Genomic DNA, 18,563 nt, shown 5'->3' on the forward strand with positions numbered 1-18,563 from the left:
TACATAAATTTAGTAATGCTTGTCAACGTTCTTGTTATCTATTTCGCCCATTGCGTTGTGTGAATGTGAGAAAAAACAAGAAAGTGGAGGTGCACGGTGAAACATCTCCCTGCTGTTCCACGAGAGAGGATTGCTCCGGTCAGCAAAACAAGCGTTTCGTGGAGAATGACTTCTCCGACGGGACGGAGAGTGATCGTAGTTTCCATGACTAGGGTCCCTACGTAGAGCCACCATGCGCGTCTAGGTTACTGTCCAGATTCTGCATCGTTGTTGGTGGCTGCTTGATGGTTGTTTTCTCACGGTTTTCCTCATAGGACATTCACCGTGCTTACGCTCGTTCAGAAGATCTACACGTATCAAATTTCATCTACGCCAGGGTCCAGTGATACTCAGGTGAGCAACTCTATGACAGGCGCCACATCCCCGAATTCCCGTAGACGGCAACCTAGTCCTACAACACAACGGGTTGAAACAACGGTGAATAAGGGAAGCGAACGCTGGTCTTCAAAAATGAGTACCCCTGACTTCGACTCATGCGTTTGTGCGCACGGGAAGAGCGTAGACAAGTGAACTGTTGGTCCTAAGCAAATTCCGTGGCAATATCTCAGCAACTGCTCAGTAAAGTCGATAGCTTGGCTCTCTTGCAAGCACATTTCCCCTTCCTAGTACGCACGATGCTGCTGACCGCTCCTTCCCCAGTTCGAACTGCCAAGGGTCGAGGAAAACAGGTTGCTCAGGATCGGATCAGCACTACACAAACCGCGCTGTATACGCAGCCAACAACTGGCTTCTACTTTGGTCCACTGATTCCCTTCATGTGCCCACACAGATATGCGGGTCTCTCTCTGCCCCACCATACCATATAGACGCACATGCAGAGGGATATATATATATATATATATATATATATGCATATATGTATACACATCTGCGCATACATGCACACGTTCATGTGTATTTCGTCTCTATGCACGCGTATGTGTATATCTATATATCTCTATATATATACGCATCCTACACGATGTCGCTTGCAAAAAGGGGGCCTGTATCTAAGCCTTCGACATCGTGTCAGAGGTGTCTGTCAGGCCGCATGCAATGCAGTCATTAGACGCGAATGCCGAGAGATACGAAGGCACTGCGCATGAACTCGAGACTCCCGTAGAGGTCCCTATTGAGGACAATGTAGGTGCCTCCTTGGCCCGAACTTCCAGGCCGGGCTAAATCAACGAAATCGTCACTCTCTTCAGCAGCTCCTGTGTGTCCTGTGTCCAGACTTCCCACGTCGTCTGCTTCCGAAGCGAAGCGCTTACAAACGGCTTCAATCGCCTTTTGTTTGCATGCCTCTGGAGGGGCTCCAGCTGCTGCACTGTGTGCTGCGAGACACAGGTAGATCTGCAGGCACCGAATGTTGCACAGATTCCTAACGTATTTGTTTTCTTTCTCAGCTGAACCTTCCCCCGAATCAGCAGAACCGTCTCCGTGAAAACCCGGGGCGACTATATGCTGTCTCATCTCCACCATGCGATCCGTTTTCCCTTCCTCGCTACAGTCGGAGGACCGTGCCTCTGCTTTCTCTGGATTTGCTTGTCCGAGTTCTTTTCCGACGGGTAAACGGTTTCCTCGTTTTGTCTCCGCGACCACGTCGCCAGAGGCCCGGGAGTCCTCGCGAGAAAAGACCTGCGAAGTTGGCGTGAGATTCAACATTTCGTTGCCCATCATACGACCAAGTGGCTGATGCGAATCGTCTCTTCTGTGCTGCAGGCGAGCCGAATGCTCATCCTTCGAGTGTACGTACATCGAAAATGAGAGGCACTGTCTCCCGTACCGGTTTTGCAGACTCCTCACGAACCCTGGAGTCAGGTGGACGCCCTCAACAACGATGAGTTTCAGTGGAGAAGCGCACGCGTCAGCATTTGTTCCTGAATCGTCCCCTCCGTGTTTGCTGCGGTTTCCTTCGTCGATGGACGCAGACCCCTCGCGCCCTTCCGTCCTCTCACCCATGAGTCCGTGTATGGTGGGGCCGAGGACTTGATGTTGCAGAAGTATAGACTGCTGGAGCAGCCCCAGAACTGCAGAGCAGGGATACGACTCTTGACACGACGGACATTTTTCTGGAAACCAAGCAGAAAACGGCTGTAGATTCTCCTCGATCTCTCTCCGCGTCTTCTCGACCTTCCCGGCTCTGTCCTCCGGATCTTCGTTCCACTTTCCCGCTGTGTCTGGACAGTCCGCGGTCTCCGGCTCCGTCTCACAGTCGTCCAAACGTTGTGCAGCGCCCCGTCTGCCGCCTCCTTCCCTCGCACACTTCGACCTTCCCTTCAGACTCTCCAGTTGCTCCTGGACCACGGATTGCAGCTCGAAGGTGCTGTGGAACAAAAGCGGGTTCCGCGACTGGCTGAGCACTCGAGCAACCTTCCTCGTGTGGTCAGAAGACACGACCACACAGCCGTCCTCCAAACCGACGTCGTTCGAGGGACACTGTTCACTACACCGCTCTTCACTCAAAAGGCTAGCGTTCCGCGACCGAACGTTCTCCATCAAAAGACGAGTCACAAGTGGCGCGAGCGTGCTCTTTCCGGTTCCTGACGGTCCTCCCAGAAGAAGCAGGACGGGTTTGTGTGGCGACTCATCACCGCCAAGTCCAGACGTGCAGCGACTCCTCGAAGCCTCCCCCGTATCGCCCTTGCCGCTATGTGCACAGGTCTCCTTAGCGCGGCGATTGGCTTTCTGATTCACCAACGTAGCAGAGAAGTCTTCGACCCCCTTCATCTCCCTGCCAGACACAGCAGTTCCATGTTCTGCAGCGCGAGGATCTTCGCTTCCATCTGCCCTTCCACTTTGCTTCCCATTCTCTCCTCCGTCTTCTCCTCCATCTTTTATTTCACGTGATCTCATTGGCCGAGGACTGTACCGCAGGCGAGTTGCATGCACCCTGGCGGTTGCCTCCACGATCGCCTCGCCGAGAAGCTTTGCAACCCCTCGAGGCAAACAGTCTTTCTCCGATCGTGCCTCCGAGCACTGGTTTTCCGGCAGAGCAGCCTCTTTGCTTAAGGGAGAAATTCCCGACGTCCTGCGGTCGCGCGTCACTCGCGTTGAACGAGAACTTTCGGGCCTTCTCTGTTCCGCATACGTTTCGAGTTCGTGGGCTTCTGTCGAAAAACACCACGGATGGAACGGACGCAGGGTAGGGTAGACAAGAGCAGATGTGACTATCTCATCTTGACGACGGACAGAGATTTCGGGGATCCGCGCTCGACAGAAGCGCACTTGGTCGATTTTGTTTCGAATAGCGGCAACTGGTGTGAAGCCGCGTGGACTTCGTTCTCCTGGCGTCCCCGCTGAAATATTATGTCTCACAAACTCTGTCATGGTTCCTGCTCGCGACGGAATGCGGTTCGTAGTCTTCGTTAAGACACAATCAATCGAAGCTTCACCTGTGTCTCATAACAGACGCAGGTTTAAGGCAGAGTGTGCAGCGGACCACACGCTCTCTTGAAGAAAGCGTTCTAAGCTTGGAGAGAGTGGAAACTCGCGTAGACTTCGAAAGCGCCAACTTGAAAACAAAGGAAGAGGCACGTGTTGTTTTGAGTACGAGACATATGTAGGTGTGCGAGGCAGCGAAGGGGCGCGGCAGAAGGCATGTAGTGCCAGTTGGGTCATGTCGAATCAAGTGGGAGGACACAAAGAGGCACATATGGCCTTTGTGAGCGTCGCGGCTACTTCTACCGAATTTGACAAACAAGCCGATGAGGCGTCCGTTTCCCTCTGCTTTCCCCGACGGCGCGCTGGTCACGTCTGGCACACAATTCCATCAATAAAAAAGTGCAAAGTAAAACGGCGCGGGAAAAAGCGATTTCACAACAATTCCAGTTTCAGATCTCCACAGGTCACATCAACGTAGACTTGGAATTATCTTTAAAGCGGCAGTCGTGTCACTTGGTCTATTCGCCATTTGCGCCAGAACGACGCCTACAATTACAGGCTAGTACCGCACTGCTGCCAACCTCGATGCACAGAAGAATCTTCGAGAACACGAAAACTACAATGTGCCAACAGTTCGTATCGAGAGACTGTGAGCGAAATCCATTACCGAAGACACGTATACTAGGAACGAGCTAGCAGAGAAAAAAGGCTCGTTTCATGCACAAAGGCGAACGCGTGGAACGTGGTTTCTCTGTGCTAAGTCGAAGTTTCGACAGAATGACACTTAATAAGGAAAGCAGGAATTTGCCAACTCAGCGCGTGAATGAACCAGTTTTAACGTGCTTCGCAAAAATCAAAAGAATGACTTGCCGATGGAAGCCTAGCATTAAAGGTGTGTCGCAGTTTCCTTGTTCTGAATCGTCGTCCACTGGCGTGAGCACGAGAAAAGCAACTGTCTTCGCAAAGACGCTGCTTGGAGACTCCTTGCGCATGCAACGGAAAAAGTCGCGAAGTTCAGTGGAACGAACCCAGTCACATGCACAGAAAGGCACACCTTTATACGTTTCGAAAACTAAGCACACCAATACGAGGTAACAGAACAAATCTTTTGTCAAAGTGTACTGCAGGAAGTTTACGGTGACGCGGCAGCCAAAAGTCTAGAAACAGCCAGTGACCCGGTGGAACAGAAATTCCACGCTGCATACGCGAAGAGCCTCTTTGTTTGACTTGTGACAAAAGTATATAGAAGACGTTTTTTCAAGCATATGTACTACACCGGTATGATGGATGCACATGTAGGGCGTCCGCTGTGTTCAGCGAGGCGCAAGTGTGCAGACTGGTACTTCTTTCCCTAATCGTGGCAGAGGTGTCTGGAAGCAGCCGGGCTCCGGAGCCACGAGTTCCCACCTGAGTACTTTTTCTGAGTGACATAATAGGGATTAATGTGTACAGATCCATTGTCCAACAATTTACTATCTAATTCAGTAAGTATTAGGTCTGATGTTCTGTATCAGCTGATCTAAGATCGTGCTGCTTAACATACAAATTCTCCTTCAGCCAATCGTTGACTGGGAGGGTGAAAGTGTATATCCCGACTGCGAGCGCTTCATTCACTGAGATGTCTCTGTCCTAGCAGTGATCTACACCTCTCACCATTTAGTTTGACACACAGAAGTCGCGTAATTGCCGGACTCCCTCACCTTCTTTGCCCCTTCTACACAGCACAGTGCATCTCACCTCGGCACCGAATGAAAGTGCCTTTAAAGTAAGAAAGGAACTTGATGGAGCAGTCGTGACATATAGCTGTCTATCTCAGCGGAACTGCCTCTCGAACTCTTAGTGATGACACTGGGGTAGCACCTGCATAACTGAAACTATAGTTGGCTGAGAGCATATCTCATCCCCACCATCCGAAAGGGGTTTTCCTCGCGTCGATGTAGGGTAAAAGTACTAGTTTCTTCTTTTTGCATTCGCTTATAAAACGGGTATAAATTTACCAGCAGACCTAAGACTCTTGAGAGAGTGTGTCTCATTCAGCTTAACGCGGCAAATCGGCCCTTTCTCCACCCTCCCCTCTACCTTGCACAGAAAGCCATCATTCCAGTGTAACGTACTAGTTTTTTCTTGGGAGAAAAATGGGCAGATAGTGGCTCGGTCCCAGTTTTCCCCGTGGAACAGCTTTACCGTATATCGCGGATTGCATGATCTGCTGTCGCGCGGTTTCCCCCCATTCCTCTCTAGGTCACTGCTCCGCTCCCGTTCAATGACAGACCACTGGCAAGACGCACAGATGGTCTGTGACTTCTGCTCCCCAATACGCGTGAAGAGTCACAAATGCGCATTCAAAAAAACACACCTACCACGTCTGTGCCTATGTGGTCTCACGTAAAAATATATGCATGCGCAAGCTATCCACGATGTAACGAAGACTATGAACATATTTAGAAGGGTACTTTCACCCTCTACCCCGACTTTTTGCACGATCTTCTTCCCTCCCAACACTTTGTTTCATGTCGCATCAGCCCAAGAAGAAATTATTTGACCTGCACGATACACCAGCCCCCTTTCATCAGCCAATTGGATTCACAATCCCGTTGTTTCCGCACGCACCCGAATAAACCGTTTCGCTTTTCGAATGGACTTGTCACGCGCTCCCACTCAAAGGCACTAGACTGAAGACCGCAAAAGCATCAAAAATCGAAGTCGGGATAAAACCCTGCAAGCACCGGCGCACACGGGCGTGTCGTAGAACTATTTTTTCACAGGTCAACGAAAAAAAAGTACGTGTGTCTGTGCGTACATTTGTGTGCATGTGCAATACCAACAAAAACGCGGAAGACTATCAAGCTTTGTCAGGGAAGTTGCACCCAGCTTTCTCCAGCATATCAGAAATTTCGTCCAGCAGGGGCCTGGAATTTCAGCGCAAAAACACAAGCACAGCAACTCAACAAATCAGCTTGTGCCCATCTCTTCACTGAAGAAGGATGGTCCCTAGTTCCATCGAAAAATGGAATTCGTGAATTTGATGCTATGCAGACCCTCCGCACCTTAGCAATATTTGGTGATGCAGTAGGGACTCCAAGTCTAGAAATAGCTTTCAGCTTTCTCCCTGAAACTTGGAGTTTCCTCTTTACACGGTAAGTTCGCCACAGTTGAAACTCCTCACCTGCAGACCTTCGACAGCGCTCTCACACGAGTCTCGATCATGGCATCGTTTTCGAAATCGAGCTTTCTGTAGAGGAAGGAAAAAGAAAAAGCCGAATGGAGTGATGGGACGTTGTCCGGATCCCACAAGTTCCGACGTTTCGCGTTCTCCAGTGAGAACTCTAGACAGCGTAAACTACGTTTTATTCAAGCTTCCTGGTTTACCAGTATAGAGTCGCCAGAGTCCGAACTGGTCTTCAAACGAGGCTCTTTCCGTCAACAACCTTACGCATGCATGACTGTGTGTATGTTACGAGCAGTTATCGATGCGTGTCTGGCTAGATGTACAGACACTCCTGTAGTGCACGCATACGCATGCAGATGGACACCATTAAGACCACATATCTGCCGACACGGAAGAAACGTTTTACAACTCACTTGCATAGATCTTCCCGACTAGGGCAAAGATTGAACGCCAAGGAGACGATGTGGGAGACCATGAAGCCTGATAAACAGAGACAATTTCACACATCTCAGGGGAGAAACGATAACCCATGGGAGAAAAGCACTGGAAATACATGAAATTTCTGCAGTATGTCTAACGGAAAGGATCTGAAAGTCGTTGACTCTCATATATAGTCTTGCTTCCTCGGTGCAGGCGCACTTTATTGTACAGCTGCAGCAATGTGGAAGGCAGAAAAGCAATGAAAATAAACACGAGAACAGTTAACTGGCTGCGCATCACGTGAAGCGAATACGTTTCGGTCCAAGGACGTGTTGCTTGTCGGAAGAAAAGATCATACTTCACAACAGATGTGGCGCATACCGTGGTAGGGCTTGAGGACGCATTGATAGACCTCAGTGGCACACTCCTTTGCTGTTTTGTCTTTCATTTTGAAAGTGGCGTTCTCGAGAAAACCGACAATGAAGTCCAGGGCCCGCTTCATCCATAGCAGATTCTTAACGCCGTTGTTTGCATCTTTCCGGAGGTACGCAACTCCGTCCTTCTTTATCTCGTAAGAAATCAACATGTCGACCGTCACAGGCCCGGCGTTAGGTTCCGCAGCCAACTCCCTCTGGGCTGCTTCCTTCAACTTCGAACTCGAATTCTTGAGGTCCTTCTAGAGAACAAAGTTGCAACAACGGCTAGCAGGCTTACAAGCGAAGAATGTGCACCGTGACTCGCAGAGCACACGTCTCTCGTTATACATTCGCTTTCTTTACTTCCACCAGTCTATCGCGTCTGCCAGTATATTCCGCCGTTCCATACTTCGCAGACAAGAGTTCGTACACAGGGAACCACGAGTAAATGCACGTAGGCATCCGCGTCGTCAGATACGTGCAAGCAGCGACGCATGCAAAACTGCACAAAACGGTTAGTGACCAATCGGGAGTGTGTGTTAAACTGACACGGAAGTGAAAAAGCAGACGCCCCAAAAGTTTCCAGCGCCTCATCGTAGGAAACGTCGAACGTGTTCTGTCCAGAATTGAGAAGCCACTTTTCTTGACCATTCGAGTTTAGGTTGCATCATCGGACAAATAAAATAGATAGTTTTGCTTCACTATTTTCTGGGCACCACCATGGGCATCTCTTCAACTGGTATGTATCGACAAGAAGCGACAGCGAGAGCTCACCTGCCAGAGATTGTATGCATCTAAAATCGAAGGCACACACAAGTTTGAGTTTGTACGTATGTGTGTATACATACATGTATGTGCGTATGTATGTATATTTATATGCATATACGTCGAATGCATATGCGTATGTATGAATGCGTATATATAGCAGTGCAACTCGCAACAAAATTAAGTCCGCATAGAATTGTTTATTCGCTGTCCAGAGTTGTTTATTGGGCACGGTTAACGCCGTTTTTACCGTTGCGATTACCTTAAGAACATTCGCCACCATCCCAGCACCGAAGAGAGTGTCATACACGGGAATTATCGTCTGCGCAACGTCCGCCAAGGGCTCTGCAAGAAGTGCAAGTACAAGAAAGTTGTCTCCAGAAAGTACAAGTTCAAAAGCAGTGTCTCGTTCGGTGTCATGGTTACCTCAGGGAAAGGCGGCATCCGCCTCTGTCAGAACCATCCGAGAGCCACACGCAGCTTCTCGTTGAACATTCAAAGCGGTCGGGCCATAAAATGTAGAGCAACTGCATATATGTCCATGTATGCATGTGCATCTGCAAGGATAAAAGTAGATGGATGAGAGGTACATTTGTACATATATATATATATACATTCATTTAAATATTATGTTCGCGTATGAACAGAAAGCTGTTTAACACGTAAACATATATATATATATAAATATATATATATATAAACCATATATATAAATATATATATATATAGGCAATCAAGTTCTGAGCAGTCAAGTTGTGGCAAGTCTGTCAAATCTGGAGGGTCGGCATACAGGATGCAGGTCTGGACAGTCCAGGGAACTGTCGAAGCATGAACACCCAGTGAGAAACTTCAGTAATTGACACAGCTTTTGCGTTTGCCGCCCCAGCTCACTGATTCAACAAAACGTGTTGTTCGCGTCCGTCTACAGCCGCGAGGAAAGACGGGTTACCCTTGGCCTTCACCCGCAGCAGGCATTTGAGGCGATTTGTACGGTCCATCTCCTAGAAATCGAACTATTTCTCCCTAATTAAATACCGCGTACCACAGAGAATCCGTCCATCGGGAGACCGAGCCTTTGAAAATCCTGAGGTGAGAGTAACGAAGAGACCCTCTCCCTTGGTGGGATCGAGGTCACTCTCGGTTGCAGCTGTGCTCATGCTGATGGTCTGCTGGGAAGGAAGATGTCAGGAAGGGACGGCAGCGTTACCTGACAAGCAAAACTGAAAATCCGGCAGGTTCTCAAAGAAACCTCAATCGGGTCTCTCTGACCTTCAGCCAGTTAGTTTATTACGTGGGGCTCATCCGCAGTGCCTCGTTCCAGGTTGTGCTACAAATATAAGCGAAGACACCCACGTCTTGTTGGCCGTGACGAACTATAAAAAAAAGTGCCACAGCATATGCAGATTCGGAAAAACAAAAATTTCTCGTCACTGAAGAAGACTGACTACAGTTATCACCGCAAATAAGTTTCCGCCACGGTCAAACAGCTCGAGCACTGTGAACCGTTCTTGCGCGTGTTTGCTTCAGAGTCGAAACCGAAGTGGCGGAGTGTGCGCCGCTATGTCTTCCATGTAGGGCTTCCAGCCAGCTTCGGCTTTTCTCACTTTTCTTTTGGCGGTGACTCCAAAGCATCCGCAGTTGGCACGCCCACACCGAGCGTAGAAATGTATCTTGTTATCAAAACTCAGTTATTCGTGGCACGCAAAGAGAACATCAGGCTCGCTTTTTTTCCGATACCTCGCATTGTCGCATGGCACGCGGTCCCCTCCATGCTGCATCCACACATCATCCGCATTTCGGCAATGCATCGGCTCCGGCTACGCAGAAGGAAGAGGAGAACAATGAAAAAACCGATCAAAAACGCCGAAAACTGCGTTAAGAGTCCGCAAGTCGGAAATGTGGGAGGAAAGCTGACTTGTCTTTCCTGCAAGTCACCTGGGAGATGTGTTGGGTGGGGGCCCATACGCATTGTTTTGTTTCGGCAATATCCGGAGTCTACAGCGAAACGATGTACTGACGGCTAGACTTTGCTCTCTAGTGTCGCCGCATTATCCATATACTGGTACTCCGTATCCATAGTCTCATTACCATATAGCATCGAACAATCTGATTGAACAAGCTCTTCAGACACGAGCGTAGAAAATCACGCGTATTTTTTTGTTTTCGCTACATCGCTAAGGGCAGCCGAAATAGTTTGACTAGATTGTTCTCCCTTCCCAACAGGCCATAGTACGTAGGTTCAGTCCGTCATCTGCCTTCTAGAGATTGTCAGCACAGGAGGAATACGGCTGAATCCAGCGACAAGACAGGTAGAGGTGAGAGGTAATGCATGTGTTGCGCGGGCGCCCACACCACTTCCAGTTCGTGTGAATTCGTAGTCATCAAGCTGACGTCTATGCAGTCAACTAAGTCAGTCGCTCCATATGAGTACGCACGTCATCATTTCGCCAACGAAACGAAGTCCAGAAGTGGCACTGAGAAGTGTAGGTGTGTCACTCGAGGCAGCAGCAAATGAAGAAGAACTGCGGTGTCTACTCTTCAATCCTTGAGCTGCGCATCTGTGCATGTTCCAGCGAGAAGAATCTCGAAGGCGAGACATGGTCCCCAGTGTTTATAATAAGAGACTACTCCACAGGAACGATTAATAATGACAAATATCTTGTGATCTTTGAGAGCATGGAGCATCACTGTGTGGCCGCGTCCCTGTCGGTAAAGTATGAACAGTCCGATCCTCTCGCTGTTTATCTTTCCACCGGTAGTCATGCTGCACACTCTGTCAAATTCCATAGGTAGAATTCTACATCTCGACATCAGAGAGGATCTACGATGCAAAACTGCAGTTTCGAAAGTGTGCACATCACTATGGCCCATATTCGGTATAGGAAGAACCCATAAAGGTTCGCCACCCGGACAAAGTATACAGGGGGTGACGGACGGTAAGGGAACAACTACGCGCCTTCACGTTTCCGTACTAAAGCACAGGCAAGCTTCAGACAAAAAACCGCTGGCTGGTGCCTTATTTTTATGCATCATTCCTCTGTGTCCATTGGTAATAATGTGGGAACTTAGAGCTATGTTTTCTCTGCGCTTTTTCGCCTCCAGTCGCTCAACGCATGCATCCATACTCTATCTAGCTTGCAGCTCACGTCCGTTGCAACAATTGAGATCGTAGAATTAGAAAGGAAATACGTAATCCACAAACATACAGACTGGTAAAACACGGGCTTGTTGCCCACGGTTTATGTCAATTCACCAAGAAGAAACTTTTTGTCAAAGATATACCGATTCGTGCGAGGGTTGTGCTCTGTGTGTCAGGACAGAGATTCAGCCTCCTTACCAAGTTCTTGTTTTTTTCAATTAGAGACAAAGGCGCCTCTGTCTTGTTGCGCAGGGTGTCAGCTGGTGAAACGCCCTCGCTGTCAGGGCCTTATAAATGTGTGTTGGTATTTCGTGTTAGCACTATGTCTCGAACAGTGAAAGATTCTATGAATCCTCTTACGTGGGAGTACCGCTTACACGGCAGCTGCTTCTCGCAGATACGCGACCCCGGAGGGAATGGACGCGAGGCTCACTCCCTAAAGTATGAGGATAACGAGTACGAATACAAGTACGTTAGAGGAGCTCACTTCAGGTTATTTCCGGGTGATTCTCACATCACGTCTCCATCGTGTATTCGTCGATATTTTCTGAGGATGTGCCCCAAAAAGTCTGCTGGACTCAGTGTTTATCCTGTCTCAGTCAGAATGGCCACCGTTAGGTGGAGGTACTGTGGTCAATTCCTTCCGTGGAAACTCGCATAATCGCACAGTTCAACCCGGGATGTTTACTGCGTTAAAAACGAAATACTTTGGCTCCGTGCGCCTCCATACCTTCACCAATTTAGGGTCCCTGTTGTAGGGTGTCGCCTTGCGTGTTAGATACTGTCAAATTTTCATATATAGCATATCATACGTGGCTGGATGACTACATTTTGTTTTCATCAATGGTTTTTGTAGCCTTTTTTTATGTTGCATGGTGGAGTTGAGCCAGGTATTATCACCATTTTGCATATCATGAACGAGTTGACCTACTCCATACGGAGTCCGTGCAGGTCAAGCAGCAATACCCATCATAAACGAGCAACGCACCGGGACAACCCTAGAATTCATTTCGTTTTTACCATGTGTCTTTTTCTGTGATAATCTCGCACCCAAAGCTGTTCGCTTCATAGAATCAGTTCAGAAGCACCTGCCTACACCGTTTGTTCTGCTGACTATGGTGGCTCGTTGCAGCCTCGTGCACACGCACTATATATCCTCTGTGTCCAATAGTCCATTTGCAGTTATGCTTATACTGAGGAGTCAAGTATGTACAAACCGTACAAGGATTAATTATGTTCATTTGTGAATCTAAGGTGATTCTCGTTTAGTCGCGGTCCGAGACGTTCATTCACGGGCTCTTTGTGTGTCGCCCCTTTACATAATGCGAGCTAATGCTGAAGAAGCAATGTCTGAAGTTAGGGAGCTCGTCCTGCGATAGGAATCCCGCATGAGTTTCGAAGAACTTGGTTCTAAGACGTGATCAATTCAAAGTGATGGTTCTCCTACTTTAACGTATTTCGTCTGAATGTGCTTGCCCTTGCTCTTTTCCAGAGACGTCACCCTAACCAAGAAAGTGAGTCTTGCATTGAGATCGCCCTTCCAAGAGCCTCCCACTATCCAGGAAAATGATCATACTTCTAAAGCGTCTTCTTGTCTAACTTGTGGTGTTCAATGCAGCAGTACGACCTCTACAGAGAACAGCTAAAGAAAAACCCGCGGAAGTTTATTGACGAGGACTACATGTACAATGTTTTGCAACTGCAGCAGACACCCGGCTGGGAGCAGTACTACATTTACCCGTACGTACACTCGGCAGTTGTGGTGGCATACTAGAAGGCCTACTGTCTTGTGAAAACATTGTTTAAAACTTACGTGTCACAGATGGAGAACACACGACAGTATCGGATGTGCTCATTAACAGCTCCTAAACAGCATCCTCCTGAAGGCTATCGTATTACGGATGAACGTCTCAAGGAGCGAAAGGCTATACTTAACATAGATGTCGAACATTTTCAAGTGGCATCGTGTAATCGAGAGAAATGGACCATCATATAGTGGAACACAGAGTCTGTGGTCCAGAATAGATAACGGAACTGTCCACTGACGTTGCATATCGCGGTGTCGTCAGACGCCGTTTACTGTGAGCTCCACTATGGAAAAGGGCCGTACTGGAAAAAACATCTCACCACCAAAAACACAAACTGAATAAATTCCGGGCGTTGACAGCATTTCCCTTCTACTCAACGAAGTATTTGGTTGTCTGCCGAATCCATGCTGCAGGATGAACCCCCATGTGCTGTGTTTACGCCGCCCAAAACGACCGTCACCGAGGGGCAGCAGTAACGCGAGTGGCACTGTTTTGAAGACATAACTTCAAGGCTTTATCAAGCTATCCCGAGCACTGGAATATACTCGATTACAAACTTTCTGAAGGATGTGTCGTTTTCGTATCTGTTGCAGTCGTGAAAAACTGTGGAACGAGACTTCCTGCTGTGTCCCCGGTAACAGAATAAAGAACAACAAATGTCCGTACATGTTCTTTGATTGCATGGCTTTACGACGTATTAGTGTCAACATATTGTGCTCTGTCATCTCACACAATAGTGTCAATTGCATGTATACATACCAAGTTGCACACAGGTTGTTTCTCAGGGTCATTCCTTCCCCAGGAAGAACATTTAATATTGTAAGTGCATTGTTGGCAAATCTCTGACCCGCAAACCATGAATGAGGAACCAAGATTCCCGCAAACCGATCAATCCAGAAGGAGTCCATGAAGTAAGCTCCAAAGTGGCTGGCTCCCGCAAGCGGTCAGCAGATGCGCGCAACCTGGTACCAGTGTCATGGATGGAGATATGAATGCACGGGAGAAATAGAAGGCCAGCTCGGATGTGGGCGGTCACCAGTGACGTATATGCGGAGAAATAACACAGCAATGAAATCCACAGACCTATAGATAACAGTATTCTGAGCGTTAGCGTAGACCCTAGGAGATCGACAGTACCATAGGTAACTGCATTATCTGCAATTCGGTATACAGCCGACCGAAATCAATTCATGGACGCAAACACGAGTCGTGGCACGATGACAGTCCACGATCATTGTGACGTTCGGTATCCAGGGCGGTGTCGATTTTTGCTGGGTTGGACTCGTCCAATGCCCATTTCTGATTCCACGGGTAAACGCCAATCCGGAATACCGGGCTGTTGGAGGCCCTGTATCGTGCGTTGCCACCACAATTTAAGGCCCCTGACGGTACGCGCTCAAAGGCACTTTAAGTAGTGAACGGTCAATTTTGTGGCTCACGTATTTTTTTACTGATGCATTAGCAACCCGTGTGACTGCAATAGCGGAGTCCCTGCGCACCAGAGCATCCTTGGTGCCCTGGTTGTATGTCATGTGGTCTGCAATATTTTTCGTTGCCGGATTAGCATTAGAGCAGGTGAGGTCTGTCTCCTTTATCAGAAAACCGGTGAACCGCACGTGGAATTTTCTGCGTCGCCACAGGAGTTGGAGGACCACGAGGGTTGGATGTCCGCCTCGGTCTTGTTATGCCAGACGCTAAACTATGGAGATTCACATAAACTGTTGATGGAATTTCATGGAGTATCAACATGTTATGGGCCACACAAACTTCCCAGCAAAGTCATGCAGCGGCTGACAACACCATTTCCAAATCGTAGTTATTGTTGCCTTCTTTTTATCCCTCAAAGACGAAAACGCAGCCATCAACAACGCTGTCTTCCTGTGCTCGTCTGTATCCATCGAAATTGTTCACCGTGAGGCATCCTCGGACGGCAGCGGTTCCAGTTGCACGCAAGCGTCCAAGTCGCAACAGAGAATCACAGAAACGTGGAAATGTACTACTGACGTTTCTCGACAAAACTCCCTGCACAGGGTGTTGCCGCCTCGTCTCTCTGGACGAATCTCGGACCTCTCGCCTCCCCACGACCGATAACAGGAGTTCCTCTAGCTGGTATCTAGTGTGTGCATTGAGCCGTCAGATTCGGTTTGCTTCCGACAGGAGACGGATCGACACAAAAACAATCACCTTTACTGCGCCAGCCTCTGAGTCTGTCGAGAATTATGTCTTATAAATGTTCATTTGCGACAAAACCCTCAATAGACAGGAGGCGATGCCATGCACTTCTGTGAGGTCAACGGACTTTCAAGTCATCATACCTATATGCCTGGGCTCCAGCGAAGGGATTCTCGTTGTCCCATAAGCATTTGACACATTACCATGAGAAAACCCGGCGGGGAAGTTTCACTACGCTCAAGGGCGTCATGCGCCAAGTGCTACACACACGCCAATGGCTGATGAAAAGGCGCCCATACATCCTTTGTGGATGAAAGTTAATTCAACAGTTTATCTCCCCAATTATTCCTGAGTGACAGCCCATCCTTAATCGACGGCATCACATAAGTTAAGCTGTCAAAATGGACGTCCTCTTTGTCGCCTAGCGTGTTGACCCATCTTTCCGGCGCACACATCGCCAGTAGGATTGAAGTTCGCCTCAACGGACTAGTACAGTGCAAGCATACATGACGGGCGCGATCCGCAGTCTGTCCAGAGAAAAACGGTCCTTGCGGAAGCGCAGCGGCTTGGAGTGGAATAAGTACAACACTTCGAGCAGTGGATGCATTCCGCTGCAAGGGCCCTCTTGCTGCCCAGAACAGGAGCATCATTCATGCGCCTCCTCGGAGTCTGAGGACAAGGTGCAGCACTGAGTTTTCCTGAAACAAGTACCCAGTAAACAGGGCGCTGCTGCGTTGCTAACTCGTACCAGCAGACAAGGACTTGTACCCCTCGAGAACGCCGAATGATTCAGGCGACAACAACAACTCATGAATTCATGTTGTGAAGGAGCCTGTGGGCTCACGTTCCAAACACGAAAATATGACAACGTCTCTGAAAATATTTTACAGAAAATTGCTATGACCGCTAAGGTTTTATTCACCATATATATTCTCCATGACTCATTATCCTCCTCCTCCCCGTGCTATGTCAGATGAGTCCCGCCTTCCATCTCGCTGCACTTACTCTCGGTGCTGTTCGTGTAGCGAGACTTGTTATGAAGCCAAGATGCTGGACAGACGCATTGTTGCCCGGCCCCGTTCCGGCCAATTACGAACGGCTACACAATTGGACGTGACACCAGGACTGCAATTCTTACCGAGAGATTGTAATCTTGGACTGTTTTCCCATTCTCCAGTTGTTTTCCGTTGAATACAAGACGCTGTTGGTCCACCGGGATGCCCTCACGTTGTTCTACACGACGTTTTATATCTAATATAGAGTCAGATCCTTGTACGTTGTCAAGCACGACAGTCTTCCCTGAAGCAATGAGACGCGACGCGCATATGCTATAACCCATGCTGAAGCAGGTCTGTTGACGGACTTGTGATTATTTCTTCGGAATACCCGTATAGTTGCCCGCTGGTGACGAGGACCGTAGCTACCACTCTCTGTGTTTAGCCTGTTATCGACACTTTGACTCCAGGCACACTAATCTTCGCCACATTGAAGCAAGAAAAAAACACGAATATCTTATCCTTCTTGTGGCCAATGGCAATGCCGTAATGTGCACTTCGGAATCCCGTTGGAACATCTATAGGGAGGCTCCACAGTAGAAGCAGAGATTTACCCTCAGCGGCTACACTGGCTCATAAAAGTATTCTCAATATTTTGAACGGACATGGCACGAGCTCTTGAGGTCTAGGCGAATGCAATCAGAGTTAATAACGAGTCTGCATCCGTTGGTAGAGAGTATACATGCTACCATCGAAGGGAAGAAACCGTGTTTCCCGGCAAACAAAGAACGCCTTTGTTGGAGTCGCGGTTGGCAAGGACACAGAAAGACACGCTTCTTATGACCAGTGATACAGAAGTCTCGATCGACTGATTGGGACTGCGCGCATAAAAGGGCAAGGCCGAGTTAGCCATATCCATATCAATCCTGTGTGCTGCATTCGTACTAAAACTCACCGCTCATTGTCTTGACTTGCAAGTTGAAGCCTCCGCGGACGCCAAGGAGCCACCGCATTCCATCCGATGAGCAAGAATGTGCAGCGACACGGAAAGGGGATGTAGAAGATGATGGCAACGAGGAACTAACGGAAACCGCGGCACTCGGTACACTTGGCTTATCACCCCCGCCATCGTTGGTGATGCCCAGTTTAGGGGAGCGAATAAATGACACCGGCTGTCTCCATGCCAAGCGTCTGCTAGCAAACGCTAAAGGAACAGAACCGTATGCTTCGCGAAGACCCCAAGCGGAAAAGCATGTCTTGCTGTCACCACGGCGGTAGCAGCTATTCCAGTAGGACGGAGCAGAGTGACGCGATACCCATTCTCTCGGGAGATATTCCCTGTCAAGCGAATAGGATGGGAAAGAGATAGAGCGGCCAATACTTACAGGCATTCCTCCGTAAAGGTGGTCGGCGGGTGTTGAGGTGTCCCGAAGGAAATTCCCATGGCAACGTAGGCCAGCTGTCGGGACACCTACGGCACACACGCCGACGAATAGAGCCAACAAAATGGCTGAGGACGAAGAACATAGAGCCCTAGCTTTCGTGCATGGCTGGATAAAGTGGTATGAAAACTGCCTGCCCCGCAAAAAAAGCTGGAGAAGACTTGAGGGTGTCCCTGTTGATTGAGTTGTCTGGAGCGACGCCATTTTAGACGCGCTGGCACACCTCACATACGCGCACATAAACAATAATCCATCATAGACACAGGAGACGTCACCGACAATAGAAAAACTTGTTCTTTTGCGCGCAGGAATATTAGCATTTCTGACGAGACGGAACTCAACTCACGGAGACAACATGCAGGGAAAACGCATTGACGCAGGAATACAAGACATGGACTACGCCAGGAAGTCTCTCTCTTCGACTGCCAACCAGTGTTAATTTTCCTCCAAAAAACAGCTGTCGTTGTGCTCGCAACTTGACGGGGGATTAATGCATTTCACTCTTGCAGATAGTTTTTCATGATACCGTCCAAGTGGTATGTCAGCATGAGCATGCATGCACCAGTTATTAGTACACGGTGGCAATGGCGCGGAAGTCGTTGTAAACAGGGTGGCTTTGCGTGGTCCTTTGTGGAGAACCGCTTGCACACGGGTGACGGTGAAAAAAGAATATCTTCCGTAGCTTGTAATTAGCTTTCCAGTTGATCAAGCACCGTTATAAACGTCACACCGTGTGAAGAGGTGTTACCACAGCCTCCAGGTGCGTCACGTCGTTCTTCTTCGGGTGACTCCGAATTCGCCTCCAGTGGCAGCC

At 48.7% G+C, this 18,563-nt stretch overlaps 4 protein-coding genes across 4 annotated transcripts; 1 reads left to right on the forward strand and 3 right to left on the reverse strand.

Moving 5' to 3' along the window:
* Positions 1-1,104: 1,104 nt before the first annotated feature.
* Positions 1,105-3,369, reverse strand: TGME49_223095 (hypothetical protein; the record flags this gene model as incomplete). The annotated part of the gene is made up of 1 exon (XM_002370056.2): positions 1,105-3,369. The coding sequence occupies one exon, from the start codon at positions 3,367-3,369 to the stop codon at positions 1,105-1,107; it is 2,265 nt and encodes a 754-aa protein (XP_002370097.1).
* A 270-nt stretch (positions 3,370-3,639) lies between these two features.
* On the reverse strand, positions 3,640-10,440 carry GLTP (glycolipid transfer protein GLTP). The gene is made up of 6 exons (XM_002370057.2): positions 9,236-10,440; positions 8,456-8,538; positions 7,394-7,688; positions 7,006-7,072; positions 6,590-6,655; positions 3,640-6,332 (listed from the first exon to the last, which is right to left on the reverse strand). The coding sequence occupies exons 1-6, from the start codon at positions 9,348-9,350 to the stop codon at positions 6,266-6,268; spliced, it is 693 nt and encodes a 230-aa protein (XP_002370098.1). The 5' UTR covers positions 9,351-10,440; the 3' UTR covers positions 3,640-6,265.
* A 906-nt stretch (positions 10,441-11,346) lies between these two features.
* TGME49_223120 (cyclin-dependent kinase regulatory subunit protein) lies at positions 11,347-14,848 on the forward strand. Its single transcript, XM_018779989.1, has 4 exons — positions 11,347-11,800; positions 12,825-12,846; positions 12,951-13,072; positions 13,554-14,848. Exons 1-4 carry the CDS (start codon positions 11,655-11,657, stop codon positions 13,642-13,644), a joined length of 381 nt encoding a protein of 126 aa, XP_018638337.1. The 5' UTR covers positions 11,347-11,654; the 3' UTR covers positions 13,645-14,848.
* A 78-nt stretch (positions 14,849-14,926) lies between these two features.
* On the reverse strand, positions 14,927-18,270 carry TGME49_223125 (ubiquitin family protein). The gene is made up of 3 exons (XM_018779990.1): positions 17,263-18,270; positions 16,451-16,611; positions 14,927-16,010 (listed from the first exon to the last, which is right to left on the reverse strand). Exons 1-3 carry the CDS (start codon positions 17,987-17,989, stop codon positions 15,963-15,965), a joined length of 936 nt encoding a protein of 311 aa, XP_018638338.1. The 5' UTR covers positions 17,990-18,270; the 3' UTR covers positions 14,927-15,962.
* Between the last annotated feature and the right edge of the window lie 293 nt (positions 18,271-18,563).

Source organism: Toxoplasma gondii, chromosome II (genome assembly GCF_000006565.2).
Source record: "Toxoplasma gondii ME49 chromosome II, whole genome shotgun sequence".
NCBI classification, from domain to species: domain Eukaryota; phylum Apicomplexa; class Conoidasida; order Eucoccidiorida; family Sarcocystidae; genus Toxoplasma; species Toxoplasma gondii.

What these genes read in the sequence shown, in the direction of transcription:
- GLTP (XM_002370057.2), bottom strand. Translation starts at nt 9,350, where the DNA reads ATGAGCACAGCTGCAACCGAGAGTGACCTCGATCCCACCAAGGGAGAG. An exon ending in TGGTGGCGAATGTTCTTAAG is followed by an intron (nt 7,689 to 8,455) that starts GTAATCGCAACG and finishes TTTGTTCTCTAG; the next exon opens with AAGGACCTCAAGAATTCGAG. An exon ending in GCGCTGTCGAAGGTCTGCAG is followed by an intron (nt 6,333 to 6,589) that starts GTGAGGAGTTTC and finishes CTGAAATTCCAG; the next exon opens with GCCCCTGCTGGACGAAATTT.
- TGME49_223120 (XM_018779989.1), top strand. Translation starts at nt 11,655, where the DNA reads ATGTCTCGAACAGTGAAAGATTCTATGAATCCTCTTACGTGGGAGTAC. An exon ending in ACGTCACCCTAACCAAGAAA is followed by an intron (nt 12,847 to 12,950) that starts GTGAGTCTTGCA and finishes TGTTCAATGCAG; the next exon opens with CAGTACGACCTCTACAGAGA. An exon ending in GAGCAGTACTACATTTACCC is followed by an intron (nt 13,073 to 13,553) that starts GTACGTACACTC and finishes TCCATGCTGCAG; the next exon opens with GATGAACCCCCATGTGCTGT.
- TGME49_223125 (XM_018779990.1), bottom strand. Translation starts at nt 17,989, where the DNA reads ATGTGCGCGTATGTGAGGTGTGCCAGCGCGTCTAAAATGGCGTCGCTC. An exon ending in GCAAGTCAAGACAATGAGCG is followed by an intron (nt 16,612 to 17,262) that starts GTGAGTTTTAGT and finishes TCATTGCTTCAG; the next exon opens with GGAAGACTGTCGTGCTTGAC. An exon ending in TCCAAGATTACAATCTCTCG is followed by an intron (nt 16,011 to 16,450) that starts GTAAGAATTGCA and finishes TACTTGTTTCAG; the next exon opens with GAAAACTCAGTGCTGCACCT.